The 17,916-nt window shown below is 45.8% G+C and overlaps 1 protein-coding gene across 4 annotated transcripts; it reads left to right on the top strand.

Annotated features, from left to right (window-relative positions):
* The first annotated feature begins 386 nt into the window (after window positions 1-386).
* map3k3 (mitogen-activated protein kinase kinase kinase 3) lies at window positions 387-16,270 on the top strand. 4 transcript variants are annotated; one of them, XM_083677213.1, is made up of 18 exons: window positions 387-1,892; window positions 2,360-2,507; window positions 5,362-5,442; window positions 6,047-6,174; window positions 6,374-6,423; window positions 6,922-7,021; window positions 7,193-7,306; window positions 7,605-7,728; window positions 8,554-8,687; window positions 8,847-8,920; window positions 9,102-9,169; window positions 9,464-9,559; window positions 9,992-10,153; window positions 10,362-10,510; window positions 11,741-11,872; window positions 12,170-12,299; window positions 12,496-12,673; window positions 13,639-16,270. In XM_083677213.1, the coding sequence occupies exons 3-18, from the start codon at window positions 5,439-5,441 to the stop codon at window positions 13,865-13,867; spliced, it is 1,872 nt and encodes a 623-aa protein (XP_083533339.1). In that variant the 5' UTR covers window positions 387-1,892; window positions 2,360-2,507; window positions 5,362-5,438; the 3' UTR covers window positions 13,868-16,270. The 4 variants fall into 4 exon arrangements, with proteins under 4 accessions (XP_083533339.1, XP_083533338.1, XP_083533341.1 ...); XM_083677212.1 differs by lacking the exon at window positions 2,360-2,507; XM_083677215.1 differs by lacking the exon at window positions 2,360-2,507 and having other exon boundaries at window positions 5,368-5,442.
* Window positions 16,271-17,916: the final 1,646 nt, after the last annotated feature.

Consider the following 17,916-nt stretch of genomic DNA (forward strand, 5'->3'; position numbering starts at 1 on the left):
ACTCCCCCCAGTGAGTATGTTGGTTTGGTCTTGCATTACATACTGTATTCATTCTGTACCAGAATTGACCCTGGCCATGTGCCCTCCGTGTTGAGGTATGAGTATGACTCGGTAGCATGTTTAGCATTCCAAATAAAGCATGAGTTTGGCCCTCTGTGAAGGGTAAACCGTTTTAATCAAATTAGGTCTGTGACGGAGAACGCACAAGTGAAATGTGTGCCCTCTGACTTTAATGTAGCCTACGTCATAAATGTATGTGTACATTTAGGGTCGCGAGTCTGACTTTTGAGCGCGCCATTAATATGGTGCGCGCTACCTGGAACGAAAAGTCGACAGAGGAACAGCGCGCTCCCGAGAAAGCACGGCGTTTATTTAGTTACTGTAATCGTAGTGCTTACAATGGGGACACATTCAATGATACACTATTGGACATGAACAATCAACGCGTTAAAAAAAAAAAGATTGAATCATCCACATCATTTGGGACACTTTTTTTGTCGTTTTAGGAAGCGTAAAGGGGTTCCGGTGACGAATTGTTTTTTTCAGTCAGGAAATTTAGATGCATTCAAGATTCATTTTACTGTACGTGTTGGTCAGCATCTGGATTCGAACTTTTTTTATGGAATATATATCAAGCCTCCTTCTGAAGAGTTTGTGCATGTTTATAAATTATGCACGAACAAAGCAGTGTTTTCACTTTAATTGAGTTGGAGCTCTTCACTGCATTTCAGAGATGGTAAAAGTTCAGTTGTTTTTGCGCACGATCTATTTTCCTGATGAAAGTGTCATGTAATAACCTGTATTTGTCTATTAATTCACGTTTTGCAATAGTGTGCAGACTAGTCAACAATTTGTTGGTATTATAGCTTTTACTATTACTTTATTCGGACAAGAATATGCTTTCCGATTTAGGCTCCGTTGTAGTAGATTCCCGTTTCCACCATGTTGTGTATTGAATAACATTTTACCCTTATTTCTTTGTTATATAAATGTCCGATAGCTGAATGCAGTTTATAAACGAATGAAGAGGGCCGAAAGTATGTCTTTTGCTGCATAGAAATGAAACAATACACGTTGAAGTGAAAACGATCATAGACCAAAGGGCGAAAATCTGCAAAGTTAGCAGGAAAAGAGGCCATCAAAATCACGGAAATCGCTTCGTCCTTTTCCTCTGGTGTACTGTTACAAATGGATTTCATAAAGGCAACACGATTATTGTTACACCTTTTGTGTTAAATCATCCTTTCAAAATCTTTCACCTGGAGATTAGGCCTCTTGAATACACAGACGTATAGCCTATGTTTACTTTATGCATTCCAGACTGTAGGTTAGTTATTACACAACAATGAAATGCCATCGGACGTATTTCTTTTCTGAAAACGTTTGGGAAGATGTACAAGCTGTCGGAAGTTTTTGTGGTGACGCAAGGCTGACACTTATATTTGTAGTTACTGTCTAATGTAGGCAAGCCAAGTGTGCACTCTTTGTCTCTGTCATGTTGATTTTGCTTCAGAAATATCCAAAAAGTTAAGCCTTCACAGTGATGATCTCTAAGTGACGAGAGTGCATCAGCACTGCTCAGTAGAAATCATTTAATGACGTGTGCGCAATAAACTTTTGAGGAGCGGCGCGCGCACCAAGTGCCCCCACACCTGGGGGCAACCCCACCATGGCAACCACATCACTCAGCATCTCTGTGTGTTTGTGAGTGACAGTGACATGACTACTCAGTGTTGGAATTACAAATGAGGAATTCAAGGTGGTGAAATTACCTTAAGCAGCAAACAGTTTCTTGAGCGACCATATGACGAGAAGTTGACGCAAGGCAGTGGAACGACCCTCACCCCGGCCTCCCGTCGGAGGTCAGTCACCAGACCAAGGCGACAGCACAGGTGAGAAGTCATGCACACCATATCACTTGACAATTTCAAATGAATCCAATGTATGGAAACTGGCTTTAAGTGAGTGAGAAGATGCCCACAGCCAGACATTTATTCTACCCAAAAAAATCACCTGCTTGACACTATTTTATCAGTTAAGTTCTTAGGTCTGATTCCTGTGGTCAAACTTACTTATTAAAAGGCAATGATGAAAGGACTGGAACTGGGTATAGAATGATTCCAAATTAGTGACTGACAGTGAGCTACCATACATGCAGGTTTGCCAAATTATATAGCTGCCCAAGAGGTTGTCTCATGCTGTCTACTCTGCCATCACATCTGGGGGTGACTGTAAATGCATAAGAGGTTCAGCTTACTGACCTCTCTGTTTTGTTTGTACGAACCTGGCAGCCTGTATTCTTGAGTTGCACCAGGCCTCTGTAGTCACTATAACCTTTAATAGCATCTTTTTTTTCTAGCCTTGCAGTGCAGCTGTTAACACAGCAGGTCGCGCCAACCTAGAGTACTTGAGCCTCTAGAACAAGGAGAGACGTCAGGCCAGGGGCAGCTCCAGGGGATTTTTGATGTAAGGCCCTGCCTCCAGATGCAACCCCAGTCTGAGACAGAGTAAGGACCGTGGCTGGGAAAAACAGCCATAGACTAAACACCTCAAAGCAGGCAGAGAGAAGAGGGGGGGAGGAAAATCCATGTAAATCCTGCTAGTCCTGGAAATGCGATACAAGGAAAACAAAGCGGGCACAGCTGACTGGACTGGCAGTGTGTGGCCTCTCTCCTCGCTGAATTCCCCACATTCCGCTGGGAAGGTAATTAAAATCAGGAGAGCAAGGGAACTGAGCGATAGAGTGGCGGACAGAGAAAGCAATCAATGTATAACGATGAGGGCTCCTCGTGGAGTTGTGACATCACCTTGACATGTTTTGAGCACAGTGTTTTTACCTCATCATGGAGCTCCTAACACTTCAAGTGTAGGTATTGGAGGGTTGGTGTGTCCTGAGGTCTTCTGCGACCAAGGGATGTTATCCATAGTTTTTTTCTAGGAGTGAGAGGCACTAGTGTCAAGCATTTGACTTGGGGTAAAGGAAGGCCATAAAAACATTGGTACCACTCTTGGGTGAGGGGAATGTGAGTGTGGCAAGAGCCCTGAAGGTTACACAGTAATGCTCTGGCGACCACAGACGGACATGCTTGGCATTCCAGTGGGTGATTATTACCCAGAAATCCAGAGAGCCATTGATGTGCTTCAGGTGCCCCCCCAACCTCCCCCCGCCCCCGCCCCCTCCACCTTCCTCTCCCATCTCCTCCTCAGCTTCTTCAGACCCCTCCAATCTCTCAGCTATTCACCTGCATTATCCTCAACCCAGCTTGTGTCTCTCCCTCCTGCTGTTTGTGGGTGGGGTGAGGAGGGTTGGCAGGATGCAGTGTATTTATGTGAGCTCAATCATCAGCACACCTGTTTCATTCCATTTCAAGTCCAGAAATAATAGCACATTTGACAAGGTTGACAGTTCTACTTTACTCACCTCAGGCTTCAATGTTACCAGGTGTCTGTGTTTTAGCTCTGTGGATATTGAGAGCTGAGTCACAGTATGTGAGTTGTTGTCGTCGTCGTCCCCTGGGCAAGATGACAAAGTACAGGTCATGATGTAGTGACCATCTGTCAGGCTCCTGACCTAGTCTATTTGAATCAATAATGGGACGTTACATTATTGATCAGAGAGATTTGATATATTAGGGATGTCTGGGGAGGACCTTGTTTGGGATTATGTACTTTGGACAGCACTCTTTGTATATGCATAGTGCAACCACCAGATTACCAGATTGAAATATCTGGTAGTAATTTTTGTAGCTATTATCATGTACCAGATATGTTAATACACACAGTCACTTACTATTGTTTATTTTGTTGTCCAAGAAAATACTAATTAGTTAGAACTATTTTTTTTTCTAAATAACATACCCTTGCTGAATATTCAATTAAAAATGTACTTTGAATTCTAGAGTTTCATTGTCATCGATATGGCAACCCACTCCACAAAAGGAAATGCCTGAGTTTATAATACAGTTGTCGCCTTGGATACATTAGTGAGTAAATAGCCTACCCTTGAATGCTTTACCTTGTTGAAGGATATGGTAAATCAGGGAAAAATGTATTTCTGGCACAAAGCAGGCATCATTTTAAGAAGATTGGCCTTTTAACATTAACAGTTATGAAACGGTTGAGTGAGTGTTTTATGGCTCATGCAGTCTGAGAAGTTTAAAGCTGGCAGACATTTGAAATGGCAAAATATTCCCAGTAAAACTTCTTTGCGCTGGTTTGTGCCAGATCTGTCTGTGCCAATGCAGTTTGAGTTTCAGACCTTTTCAACTCTCACGTTCTTATGTGCAAACTCTCTCACACAGACACACAGTGTCAATGATTTTAAATTGCAGTTTCTCATCCATACCTCGTCCCAGAAAAGTCATTTAGTTTATTTTCCACACTGTAAAAATGTATTTAGCTTTTCAGTTATCCCAAATCTGTTCAGTAAATGTTGAGAAGTTGACTGAATGACACATTTTGCCCAATTAATTTAACAATTATTGGGCCAAAAAAATGGACTCAACAAGAATGGGATTCATACCAAATGATTCCCCCAGTATGGGGTGTACGTGCAATTTGTACGTCTTTGACACATGTCCATCATTCCGCGAGAATCAAATAACAACCAATATCACAGGTATGTTAGTGAGATAATTCACCACAAAGAACAGAAATTCACAATTACCCATAATTCCCTAGCAAATATGCTCCCTTCTGTTGCAAGGGCATTGTGGGTAGAATTTCTGTTCTTTTTGTTGCATTTTCTCACTAACTAATGTACCTGTGATGTTGGTTCTTGTTTGATTGTAACTGTATTACATCTGTGTTCATTTTTATGCAAGTGTTAGGGTGGGTGGACCGGCACCCATTGGCTTGAAGTGTGTGCAAATCCATAGGTCCAGTCATCCACCGTACAATTGCCAGTGAAGGTTCTTCACCTTTGAGGAGTTTTGTGGTCCACTCTTGTGGGGGCACTCTTGAAGAACCCTTTTGGGTTCTTTGTTGAACTTTCTCTGTTGAAACAACTTGAAACATGCTTTGCTTTGCATGCCTGTGGTCAACTAGCCATGAGAAATTGATGCTTCATCAGAGAAAAACTCCATTAGTTGTTCTCTGTGTCTCACAAGCATACATTATGCAACCAATGTCCACATGCTTCATATACCTTTTAGTACGGGTACATATTTAGTACATACCGTTTATGTGCGGGATAATGATATTCTACTCTCACATTCACACAATAGCCAATCTATTGCCTTGTCTTTGCTTCACATCATGTTGACCATAAAGATGATGATTATGATGATGAGGATGACAACTGTGCAGCTGATGCTATTGCAAGCTTACTCCCTATGCTTAATGATGGTGTTGTACTTTCAGCTGCAGGCGGTTGATGGGTGAAGTGTCTGAAGATCTCTGAAGGTGTTTGTCAACGACAACATACACACACCACCAACATGAGTGAGTTCCTTTCTTGTCTTATGATATCTGACAGCTAAGGCAGAGGTTGTCCATGGATTTCCACAAATGTACACTAAGATGAACACACACACACACAATCACACAATCCTCCAGTCTTGTGTAAGCTGGTACTCCAGACACTGGCGAGTGAAGGATTGATTTTTCAGTGTTATAGAGACAGGGCTCTGGTTCTCTCTCCTGCCCTGGTGCTGTGTGATGTCTGTCCAAACTACACAAGGGGAATATTTTCCCTCCGTGAGCTAACACAGCCAAGGCAGAGCTCGCTCCGAGATCAAACATGGGAAAAGGAATATCAAAAACACTGTAGTCCTCTCACTGCCTCCATTACCCTGTCACTGGACACTCTCAATGTGGGTTTAGTTAAAGATGACGGACTAATTGTCTGCATACACTTTTTAGTACAGAACTAAGTGGTAGGGGCCTCTCTTTCTTTCTCTCTCTCTCTCTCTCTCTCTCTCTCTCTCTCTCTCTCTCTCTCTCTCACTCGCTGTCTCTCTCCCTCTCTCTCTCTCTCTCTCCTCCTTTCTTTCTTTCTTACACACTTCTATGTTTTGGTAACTGTGTCTTTCTCCTAACCCTCAAGATGAGCGACAGGCTCTCCACTCCATAATGAAGGACCTGGTGGCCCTTCAGATGACCCGGCGCCAGCCGGTGCCCTCCTATGACACGGGCAAGCCTAAGACCCCCACACCCACCCCTGCCAAGAGACAGGTATACCCCTCCCCTCCCTCCTCCCTCCATACCCTCTCATACGGGAGCCTCACCCTCAAACAACAGCACTCCACAGAGAGGTCTGTCATGAATTGATGTCATGAATTGAAACTATACATTTAACCTTTCACCCCATGATGACCGTTATAACGGCTTGGTGACCTCTTATGACCCCCTCTGACTGAGCTTTGTTTCCTAGATCCCTCAGGATGATGTCAGAATGAAGTTTGAGTTCAGTGGAGAGAGGAGGTGAGTGAGATTTCTTGTTTATATGTCTGTGGGGTGTGTGTACAGGTGTGTGCGTGTGTGTGTGTGTGTGCGCGTGTGTGCGCGCGTGCGCGTGCGCGTGCGTGTGTGTGTGTGTGTGTGTGTGTGTGTGAAAAATCATGGTCAACTCAGCTCAAACAAACAGCCCTCTAGTCCTTGACTCAGACTGGTATGTGAACCGGAGAATGGAAATGGAAAGGACTGTGGTTTAGCTGTGGTTGCCAGGAGAAACCACAGCTATGCTATGTGTACTTAGAGGAATCTGCACATGCTGAAACCTAGCTGTGTGTGTGTGTGTGTGTGTGTGTGTGTGTGTGTGCGTGTGTGCGTGTGCGTGTGTGTGTGAATGAATGAATGAATGAATGAAAGAAAGAAAGAGAGAGAGAGAGAGAGAGAGAAAGCAGATCTAAATAAGTAATAGTTTCCTGACCAACACATCCCTCTCTCTGGATCTTTGTCTGTCTAAATGTGTGTCTGTAGGATCCTGATGTTCGGCCGGCCTGTAATGTTTGAGGAAATCCAACAGAAAGTCAAGGCTGTCTTTGGCCAACAGCTAGACTTGCACTATATGAACAATGAGGTACAACTAACCTCAACTCCCTCCCCCCCCTCTGTCTCTGTCAACAATCTCTCACACACACACCAACACAATGCATCCACACATGAAGACTGTCTCTTATAGAAACACAGCAGAAATGGATAACAGTTTGTGTCAGGTCCCTGTTCAGCCATCTTTGTTGTCTGTTCCCAGATGTCCATCCCTCTGCGTGGTCAGGATGACTTGGACAAGGCTGTCGACCTTCTGGACCGCAGCTCCAACATGAAGAGCATCAAGATACTGCTGCTAATGCAGGAGCACAGCAACGTAAGACGCACACACACACACACACACACACACACACACACACTCAATGTAGTACTGTACACTAACTGTAAACATGTTGTACAACATAATGTAATTGTGTTCTTACACACACTAACCCACTCTTCAGTAATGGGGTTTCACTCACTCCAACAAACACACACACAAACATACACTCCAACAAACACACACACAAACATACACTCTAAGACACTCTCTTTACAGGATTGTGACAATGCATGTGGGATCCTGTGTGTGTACCAGACCTGTGACACCCCCCCCCTCCCCCCATCTCCCCTAGGCCTCCCCCTCCCCCCACCATACGGTGTGTAAGCAGGTGCGGATCAAGGCGTCCCAGTCCACCGGTGATGTCAGCACGGCTGTGTACCAGGCTTCAGAACCCAGGGGGCGCCACCCCTCCACCAGTGAGTATGAGCCACAGGGTTTCACCTTATACTGTAGCTGCTTCCTCTACTGCCATTCAACCTCCTCCTCTGTCTCTCTGGAGGGAGTTGTCGTCAGCTACATTAGAAAGGGGAAGGGAAGAGGGCAGTGGCATCATGTTTGCCCAATTGAGGTCACTCTACTAGGCCGACGTTGTTTTGTGTTATTCGGTTTGGTCTTGGGTTACTGTCATCGATGTATCTTTTACTCTTTTACTTTCTCTTTCTCTCTTCCTCTCTCTCTCCCTCTCTCTCTTTCTCTCTGGCTGTTGTTCCTCTGGCTTCCCCTCCTAACAGTGGGTCCTCTTCCTTTTCCTGTCCACCATCACTGGCTGCTCTACAATGGCCTGCTGGCCATAAGCCAATCAGATTGTGAGACACTATTAGCGTGGCGGGCCAATGGCCTGGTTTAGAAACGCTGCTTGTTTTGGGGGGAGGGGGAGGAGGATGAGATTAAGGCCGCGAGTGGAGCTGAAAAAGTTCTCAGTAGAAACTTGCCTCAAGCAGACATTTATTTTAAAAAACAAATGTATGTCTGTTTTCTGTCTGTTTTTTCATATCTATCTGTTTGGGAACTGAGGCGAGAGAGAGAGGGCATGCATGCATTGTGGTCAATGCTAAGGATGTATCTTCTCTGCTCCTACATAATAATCCGTTGTTGTTGGTACACTAAAACATGATTGATATCCCCTGTAATTGATTTCCATTCATCAAGCATAGTGTGGTTCGGCCGAGTCAATAACAGACCTCTGTCTCTGGCCCTGTTTTCCATCGTCCTGATTCGTCTCTCCCCTCACCCCTTCCCAGGCTCCCAGAACACGGGGCGCAGCTCACCGCCTCCCGGCTACGTCCCTGAACGTCAGCAGAGGATCGCCCGGCAGGGCTCCTACACCAGCATCAACAGTGAAGGAGAGTTCATTCCAGAGAATAACGACCAGTGTGTGAGTCATCGCATTGTGCACTCATAAAAACACACACACGCCATGATGTCAGACGACACACACACACACACACACACACACACACACACACACACACACACACACACACACACACACACAGACAGAGGGCCAAATACTCACCACATCGTCTGTCCAAAGGTGCTGGACCCTTGGAGCAGTGCAGAGAACTCTGTGTCCGGTAGCTGCCAGTCGCTGGACAGCAGCTCAGACAGGTGAGTGAGGGCAGGGTTGTGTGTGTGTCCATGTTGGAAAGGTTACAGCGATATTGTCTGTGTGTGTGTGTGTGTCTGTGTCTGTGTGTCTGTGAGTGTGTGTGTGTGTGTGTGTTTTCAGAAACCATTAAGCACCTCTCTCTCTCTCTCTCTCTCTCTACTCCCTCCTCCCTCCTCCTAGCCCCTCCTTGAGGAAGTCGCGCATGCACAGAGCCAAAAGCTACCCTGACAACCGGCAGGAGTGCTCAGGTGGGTGCCGTTGTCAAGGAGGAGGATGCCATCACCGCACAGGAATAGCTCCTGGCAACAGAGCCCTTCTCCTTGCCCATAGCAACAGTCCCAAACCACAGTCCAGCTCCTAGCAACAACAACGCTCGCAACGTTGTTCCGAGCAACAGAACAAGCAGCTCTTAGTATAAAAAGGCTGCGTTTATTAGAAACAGAGACTCATGTGGATTCTGTGTAATTGAGCTGACCTCATCTTAATCTAACCCACTATGCCCTCTTTTTTTCTCTCTGGTTCTTCTCTTCTCTGTGGCTCAGACCGGGAGAACCATGCGTATGATAAGGTGGTGGGGAAGGGAGGAACGTACCCACGCAGGTACCACGTTTCCCTGCACCACAAGGACCATAGTGAAGGTAGGGCACCTTTCCCCAGTTCACCCCCCCCCCCCCCTTCCACCCTCCCATCTCTAGACCTAAGCCTTTTCTCAATTGTTAGGAACAAAACTCCTCGCATCCTCTCCCCCGTCCTCCACTCATGTCCTACTGAAAACGCATTGCAGGAGAAGATCTAGGTTCCTCCTCTGAGATATTCTCTTCCGATGCTTTTTGAGGACGTCTCTAATCATTGAGAAAAAGAATAGTCTAGTGAAGTATTTCAGGTCAATACTGTGTGACCTCATACTTGGCTTCTGAGCCCATCTCTGACCCCTGACCCCCCCCTGCTCTGCCCTGTGGTATCTGTATTCCCCATGACTCCTAATGTCTCTACTCTCCACACTGTACCCATCCTTTACTCTTCCTTCCATCATCTCACCCTACCCTCTCCGTCCTTGCCTTGTCCCCTAGGCCGGAGGACATTCCCGCGGATCCGTCGGCCGCAGGGGAACCTGTTTACGTTGGTGCCGTCACGGCGCTCCCTCAACGGCAGCGAGGAGAGCCTGGGCAGCTGGCAGCAGGTCGACGCCCAGGGCAGACTCCGCCCACAGGAGCGCCCTGTGGCCCACAAGTGTGAGTGCCAAACTCCGCCTCTCCAGCTTATATTGTTGATATATCATATATGTTACCCATATATGATATTACGTATATATTGATGGTTGAGCGTGCTTACTCTGTGTAGGTCATTGGGATGAGTACAGCATGTTGGTGTAATGGATTGTGTGTGTGCGTGTGTGTGTGTGCATCTGTGCTCTCTATTTGATTTGTTGTTCCTCCACAGCCCCCACTGCTCCTATGACGTGGAGGCGGGGCAAGCTGCTGGGTCAGGGGGCGTTCGGGAGAGTCTACCTGTGCTATGATGTGGACACAGGGAGGGAGCTGGCCGCCAAGCAGGTCACGTTTGACCCGGACAGTCCCGAGACCAGCAAGGTGAGACACAGGAAGGGGGACACAGGCATACCTCCAGTGTGTACTATTGTACCCTGGGTTCTGTCTCAATATCAGAGCCTCATGTTCACAGTCAGGCCTCTGTAGCTTTGACATACCTGCCTGAGGGAAAAGTGTGTATCACTTGAGAAAGTATGTCAAATATATTTCAATTCCAGTTTGGCCCAGAGGGTAAGCCTGAAGCACCTCTAGGCTGGTGGAATGCGAGATGCAGAGAGTGAGGTCATATGATCTGCATGTTGATCCACTCTTAAGAGGCTTCTGAGGAGGGATGCAGAATGATAGCAACTTTCACAAAGGTTTGGTAAACTGTAGGAACACGCAGCAGACATGTTTTTTTTTCATCTGTGGTAAGGATTCACATAAACCTATGTTGTCCGTCACTGGCATAGTCACTAAATCCTGAATGCAAATGCTTGTCTCTCTGTCTCTGAGAGCAATGAACTCAGAGGAGGAATATGCCCCCAACCCCACCCCCCCTAATGTCTTTTCCTGTCTGCCACAGAGAAAACATGCACTGTCACTTCCTAAATCTGCCTGGAGTATTTGCAGGGGGGACGAGCACGGGGGGGCAGCTTTTCCTCGGCCTCTTTTTACCCATCAACCCCCACCCCACAGCCTCTCTGCCGCTGGCCCCCTAGCCTGGAGCGGATGTTAATCAGTTGTTGTTGTTATTATCTATTTAGTGGGTCTTTGTGTCGCGAATACTTTGTATATCTCTTCCTTTCCCCTCTTCCGCTCCCTCTCTCTCCTTCTCCGTGTCTCTCCCTCTCTCTCCGGCCCCATGTGATTTGACCTCTGTGTCCACATTCTCGGAGGTAAACACAGGAACTGCTTTTGAGGAACTGGACTGTTACCAGTCATTAGATCTCTGCTGAGGGTTTCAGTCCGTGCCAGAACAGCCTTTCCCGTTTGTCAGTGTTTTTTGTTGTCTTTTTTCTCTTTGTTTGTCATTGTAGAAGAGAATCGGTTGACGATTTACCTGACTAAATAATGGTAACATAAGTATGGCGTCATATTCTTTTATGGTCAAGGAAACTCATTTATATTTCTAGGTAATGTTTTGGGTTTTGTTGGTTTTGAATTGTGGATCCATCCTTTAGAGGGTGTCATTGAGCTTTCCTTTTAGGCCTCCTTCTGTCAATCATGCACTCTCAAATGTTATTTTTTGGTACATGTTTTCCTCATTCTCTTCCCCCTGTTTTTCTGTAGGAGGTGAGTGCTTTGGAGTGTGAGATCCAGTTGTTGAAGAACCTCCACCATGAGCGCATCGTCCAATACTACGGCTGCCTGAGGGACCACAATGAGAAGACCCTCACCATCTTCATGGAGTACATGCCAGGGGTACGCCTGTTCACATCACTGCCTAGGGCTGAAGGTGTTAATGGGGGGTAGAGTTGATCTGCGGTCTTCAGTGCTGGACCTGTTCCCAGCAGTGGAGGCTGGTGGAGGTAGAAGTCAGAGGATGGGCTCATTGTATGGAATGGAAGGAATGGTATCAAACACACATGTTTGCATTACAATGAGCCCACCATCCTCCGATTTCTACCTCCAACAGCCTCCACTGGTTCCCAATACTGTATGTATGTTGCCCTGCTCTCTTGGGGATGGCATGTAAACTATGCACTTCCTTCTCCTCAGGGTTCCGTCAAAGACCAGCTGAAGGCCTATGGGGCACTGACGGAAAACGTGACCAGGAAGTACACTCGCCAGATTCTCGAGGGCATGTCTTATCTGCACAGCAATATGATCGTTCACCGGGACATCAAAGGTGATTATATGAAGGTCAACTGTCGGCTCAGAAGTCTATTGTAAACAGTGATGGAGAAGATAGTGAAGTAAACTGTGTAGATTTTGAGACGTTGTGCGTGCTAGGACCTGACTCTGAATCTGAAGGTGAGAATGCAAGGATGGTGATTGGTTGAGTGTCTCATGATGCTTCCACTGTGACATTTTTCTGTACCCAGGTGCAAACATCCTGCGGGATTCAGCGGGAAACGTGAAGCTGGGAGACTTTGGTGCCAGCAAGAGGCTGCAGACCATCTGTATGTCTGGCACTGGCATCCGCTCGGTCACTGGCACCCCCTACTGGATGAGCCCGGAAGTGATCAGTGGAGAAGGCTATGGCAGGAAGGCAGACGTCTGGTAAGAGATGGGGACAGCTCTCCATCATGGTTGGGTTAAGGTTTGAGGAAGGTGTCTTAGCTCAGAGTTGCATGCAGTTGATTCTGACTTGTTGTGGTGATGAGGGGGGAACAATCCCACTTGTTTGGATGTTCATGTGAATCTACTTAGTCAGGTGCTGCTCTTGTGCTCTTATAAGGAGATAGATTTCCTTAATGACTGAACCACTCCAGACAGCTGGAATGTGAAGGAAGGGAAAATAGCTGTTCTAAACAGGGAAAGAGCATAATTCTTAAAGGTCAAAAGCACTGTGTTTAAAGGGGAGAAGTGCCATATTTAACCAAGAAAATAGAAGACTGCCTCACTCCCACACTCCCACAGGGTCCTGGAATGGGATGGCCCACCTGCTGCCCAGGGATTTCCCTGTGCAGTCTGATTGGGTGGTGTCCCATCAAGCGAGGGATGTGATTGGCCAAGAGCCAGCCAGCCAGCTTGTAATGGGGGTCGGAATGTTCCGAGTTCCAAGTCCCCCTTGGGGAGTTGAGCCGGGAGTGTTGGCAGGGGGTAATTTTCAGGATGGGGCTCTCTCTCTGTGCCCGTCCCCCCGTCCCCGTCCCCCCAGTCCCCTGCTCTGTCTGACTTTAGTCCTGAAGCGGCCTCCTGCAGCCAGCAATAGCAAGGCATACTTTAATTGTCAACAGTTATGAGGGGAAAAGGGAAAAAGTTTCCACCAAAACATTCCAGTGAGCCTGAGAGCAGAGCAGAGCAGCAGAGAGATGACATGTGCTCCCAGGGCCTGTAGTGACTGAGGTACTGAAACACCAGACCTGTTGACAGATTTTGGTATTGATTGCTCTACTCGGTTGTGAGTGTGTGTGTAAGCTCATGTTTTGGTGTTTCTCACGTCTATTGTAAACAGTGATGGAGAAGATAGTGAAGTAAACTGTGTAGTGTTTTCTCACGTGTGTTTTTGTCTCTTTACCCAGGAGCCTTGGCTGTACGGTGGTAGAGATGCTGACGGAGAAGCCGCCGTGGGCGGAATACGAGGCCATGGCGGCCATCTTTAAGATCGCCACCCAGCCCACCAAGCCCCTGCTGCCTTCATACACCTCCGACCACACTCGTGACTTCATCTACCGCATTTTTGTGGAGGCCAAGCACCGGCCCAGCGCTGAGGAGCTGCTCAGACACCCCTTCTCCCAGATCCTGTGCTGAGGGGGCCGGGTGGAGCCTTCCCTACTCTCCTATGGACTCATGGCCCACAGCAGACTCTCAGGCTCCATAAGCTAAACTCTAACTCTCCATCACACTGCTCTTTCCCCAACCAGACACCCCACACCACACAGACTCAACATATTTGAGATCCCATGCCTTGAACAAATTATCCTCAAGCCTAGTCCTATTATTCTTAGCTATTGACAATCACAGCCATCAGCAGTAATCATGCTGCGGCACCTCCAACTTCCACCACCAGGGGGAACTACATGCCAGGTTTGTTTTCACTTAGTTGTCTGTCTAATAAGGAGAGCTGAACTCATCGCCTTAACAGGAACTATAGCTTTGGTTCTGTGTGGAGGGATCAATACACACACACACACACACACACACACACACACACACACACACACACTCCAAACTTCAAACACACGTCTGGATCCAGGATTTGTGACCCAGGATGGGATCAGGTCATGCACCAAATGTGTCTTTAATTTCATACCAAAGTGTCCACTCTTGTGTTTACATTCTCAACATGGGCTATTAGGTGAAATCCCTGAGGTGATGAACTGTTTTTTAGGGGACTCACAGTAGAGCAGCAGTATCTTGTGGGTCTGTTCGGTGTCTAACTATGCCAAATCAGAACCTAACCACAGCCCAGCACAGTGCCTTCTAATGATGACACCCTCCAATGCACCATTCAGTGTTATTGAGAATGGATGTCTTTATTGTTTAGCTTTTTAGCTTTTGACACTCCTAACTGTACATCCGTCCCTGAAATTATTTCTTTTTGTTGTAAAGTTCTCTTTTCATGGTCTTTTGAAGACCCCCCACCACCACCATACACACAAACTATACTTGTATTTCTTGTCCCTCACCTCTGACAGGTAAACAGAGCTATTGATGTGTTGGTTTTGTCATATTACAGTACTTCACAGTCAGTGACAGTGAAGCCTGTGCATTAAGCTCCAACCCTCCAGTGTTTTCTGTTTTGTCAAGTTCACATTGTGCCAAAGAGGAGTGGTATAGTAATTCATGACAAACGTGTTTGGTTCTGATATTGCATTTAACAATGAGACAAATTATATTGTACTTTGTGATTTGATTGTATGCCTTTTAAGAAATGCAATCTTTCATGCCTTGATGTAAAGTGAGTTGCTATTGGGTTTGTCTGGCGATATGTCCCTCCCGTTCATGTGTTGAGAGGTGTTGGGGCCTACTCTCACCACTGACAGTGAAACTCTCCCATTTAGAATTAATTTGAGTCAGTTGCACTTTTATATCAAATAAGATGAATGTTGTTGGTTTTTGTTTCCTTACCAAATTTCATTTTTCTTTTCTTTCAATGTGAAAATTCTTTCACTTTTATTTATATCCCTGTGTTCATCTGATTTTGATTTATATATACAAATATATATAAGTATAAATATATTTTTTATATATTGACTCTAGACCATTTGATGCTTTTAGTAATGTGTCGTAAATGATGCTGTTAAAAGTGATAAATTGTGAAAGCAGCTGGTTTTGCAGAGAATACAACATTGGGGTTTTATTAGTGAAAAACTTAGGGTGGAAAACGCGCTCTGGCTGTCTCACCTGGTCTCTGCTCTGATACAAGAAACTCATCCACGTTCCTAACTGGCTGTATGTCTAAGCCTCCCTGCTTTATTTCATGGTATACAACAAATCTATTGAAACCACTCAATAAGGCAGCCTTATTTATAGCCTTACTTCTGTTGGGGGATGTGTGGGAAATATGTGAATTCCTTGAGTCTCCTTTTGAGAGAATGCACATGAATGATATGGCTGACCAGGATAACCTTACTTGGCAGGAACTCAGTCTAATTGTAACAGGAGGGACTGAGAGTGTGTGTTAGACAGAGATGAGCATACCTGATCAGGGAGAGACCAGAGAACGGGAATCCACCCAACACGACGACTTTGTTTAGCTCAGGGTTCAAGTGACCAGTGCCCGATGTCTGGGTCTCTCAACTCTCTCAGCAAAGGGCTCAACATTGCCTTATTTTCAATTTCCTATCTTGCCCTTTTTATATGGCTCCCAAACACTTTTTGTAAGTGGATCAAATGAATATCACATGGCTGCTAAATGCTGAAGGCAGCTAGAATCAATTCAGTATTGGAAATGGTCCTGTTACTAGAAAAGAGCCAAAAAAACTAATGTTTATTTTAAGAGAAAGAACCCTGGGGTAAGCAAATGAATATGACTTAATAGTTTAGATATATATGTAAATGTATAAATGATTATGTATCACGACAGGGGACTTGCAGTGCAAAGTCCAGTATATCAAATTTATTTACAATGAAAAAGAACAATATGTTTAATGACAGTGTTTTTGTATATCGTTGAGTGCCTAATTTCAAAAACAAATACAAATGTTTTTTGGTGTATTTTCTTTGTGTGGCTGATTTCTTTCCTTGTGGCTTTATGTAACCTTTATTGTGCCAGGTAAGTCTTTGGGGGAAGAAAATAACATTGTTAAAAAAATATTGCATTGCAGATTCTGTGCATCCTAAACTAATCCTGTGCACAGAGAGAGAGAGAGAGAGTGTGTGTGCGTGTGCGTGTGCGTGTGCGTGCGTCTGTGAGTGCGTGCGTGCGTGGTAAAAGTGATTTTTGGACCAGTGGTCCCGGGTGACCCTGGGTATGCTTTTCAATCTTGTCTTTGTGTCTGAGCAGCCAGCAGGTTCGGGAGTTGGACTGGCCCAGTCTAGTAAATAAAAGAACATCTTGGTGAATAGAGCTCATTGTTCGGAGAAATAAGCAACCCAATTGATGCCTGCTTTCTCTCCTTCTCTTTCTCTATTTTGTCTCTCCTTGTATGAGGCAAAAGAGAAGGCGGAGGAGAGAGCTCTGCAAACCTACTGTACCGTATGGATGTGGCTCTGAGATGGAAGACAGCCTTCACGAAACAAAGGTTCCTTTTCTTGAGCTGGTGTGCCATGGGGATGGGATGACATTGGTTTATTACCTTGTTTTCCAGCTAATATGTGTGTGTTTGTGCCGCGTGTGCATGTGTGTATGCTTGTGCAGAAGTCACCCTTTATTTCTTGTACACCAGATGTGACTTTCTTATTTTATTATGAATGTTGTATTTGTAATGTTGTACTATTGAAGCACTATTTTCCCATGAAAATGATGACATGTGGCTTTATAAAGTACACTGGTCTCCACAATAATAGTTATGTAACAATTATTCAGATAAGCTTTAAGATGGTTTTTTTTTAATGATCTGCCCATGTTCATTAGTTAGTTAATGATGACTGAAGAGGAGAGTATTATTGTTGGCTTGAGTCAGGGAGGCCAAACAGACATCTGTCCAGTTGCTGTCATTGACATTTAAGGCCATGTTGATGGCATTTCATCACCTCCCCCTGCAGCCTTGCCCCTCTCACTCCCTTCTCTTCCCCCACACAAAGTCTCCTTTGTCCCCTGGATTATGCAGGAATATGCTCCTCTCTTTTGGGTCTTAATTATAGGGGGGGGGGGGGAGTTTATCAGGCTTGGAGCACTAAAAAGGGTGTGGAAGTGGTGTAACTCCTGGGCACTGAATCATTGTCTTAAGCAGTGATGAGTAAACCTTCCACAGAATCAACCTTATCCCCAGGATGAAGTCTAGCAGAATGTACGGTTCACTGTGGGGTCTGCATCGCTGACAACAAGGATTCAAGACCAGCCTTTGTAACAATCTTACCCTGGACCTGCAGTGCACCTGATTTCAACCTGTCTATTTAAGATGCCATTTTTAGACCATTCCCATTGTTGTGGCTCTGCCTTGGTTGGTTCTGGTGGTATATGGTTGTGTTAGTGAGGTATGCCATTGGGTTTGTGTAGTATGCAGTTCTGCCTGTGTGGTATGTCTCTGGGCCGCTGTGGCCCCAGCATTAGTGCTGACAGGCAGACTGCTGGACAGAAGCTAAACTGGCTCCCCATGCCCCTCTTTGTGACCGCACTCTGTTTGGACCCAGTGGTGCTGAGTCATTCGGCCCGCCTGTCTGCCCCAGTTAAGCTCCCTGCTGTCCCTCGCTAC

The sequence above is a fragment of the Argentina silus genome (assembly GCF_951799395.1).
Source record: "Argentina silus genome assembly, chromosome: 9".
Taxonomy (NCBI): Eukaryota; Metazoa; Chordata; class Actinopteri; order Argentiniformes; family Argentinidae; genus Argentina; species Argentina silus.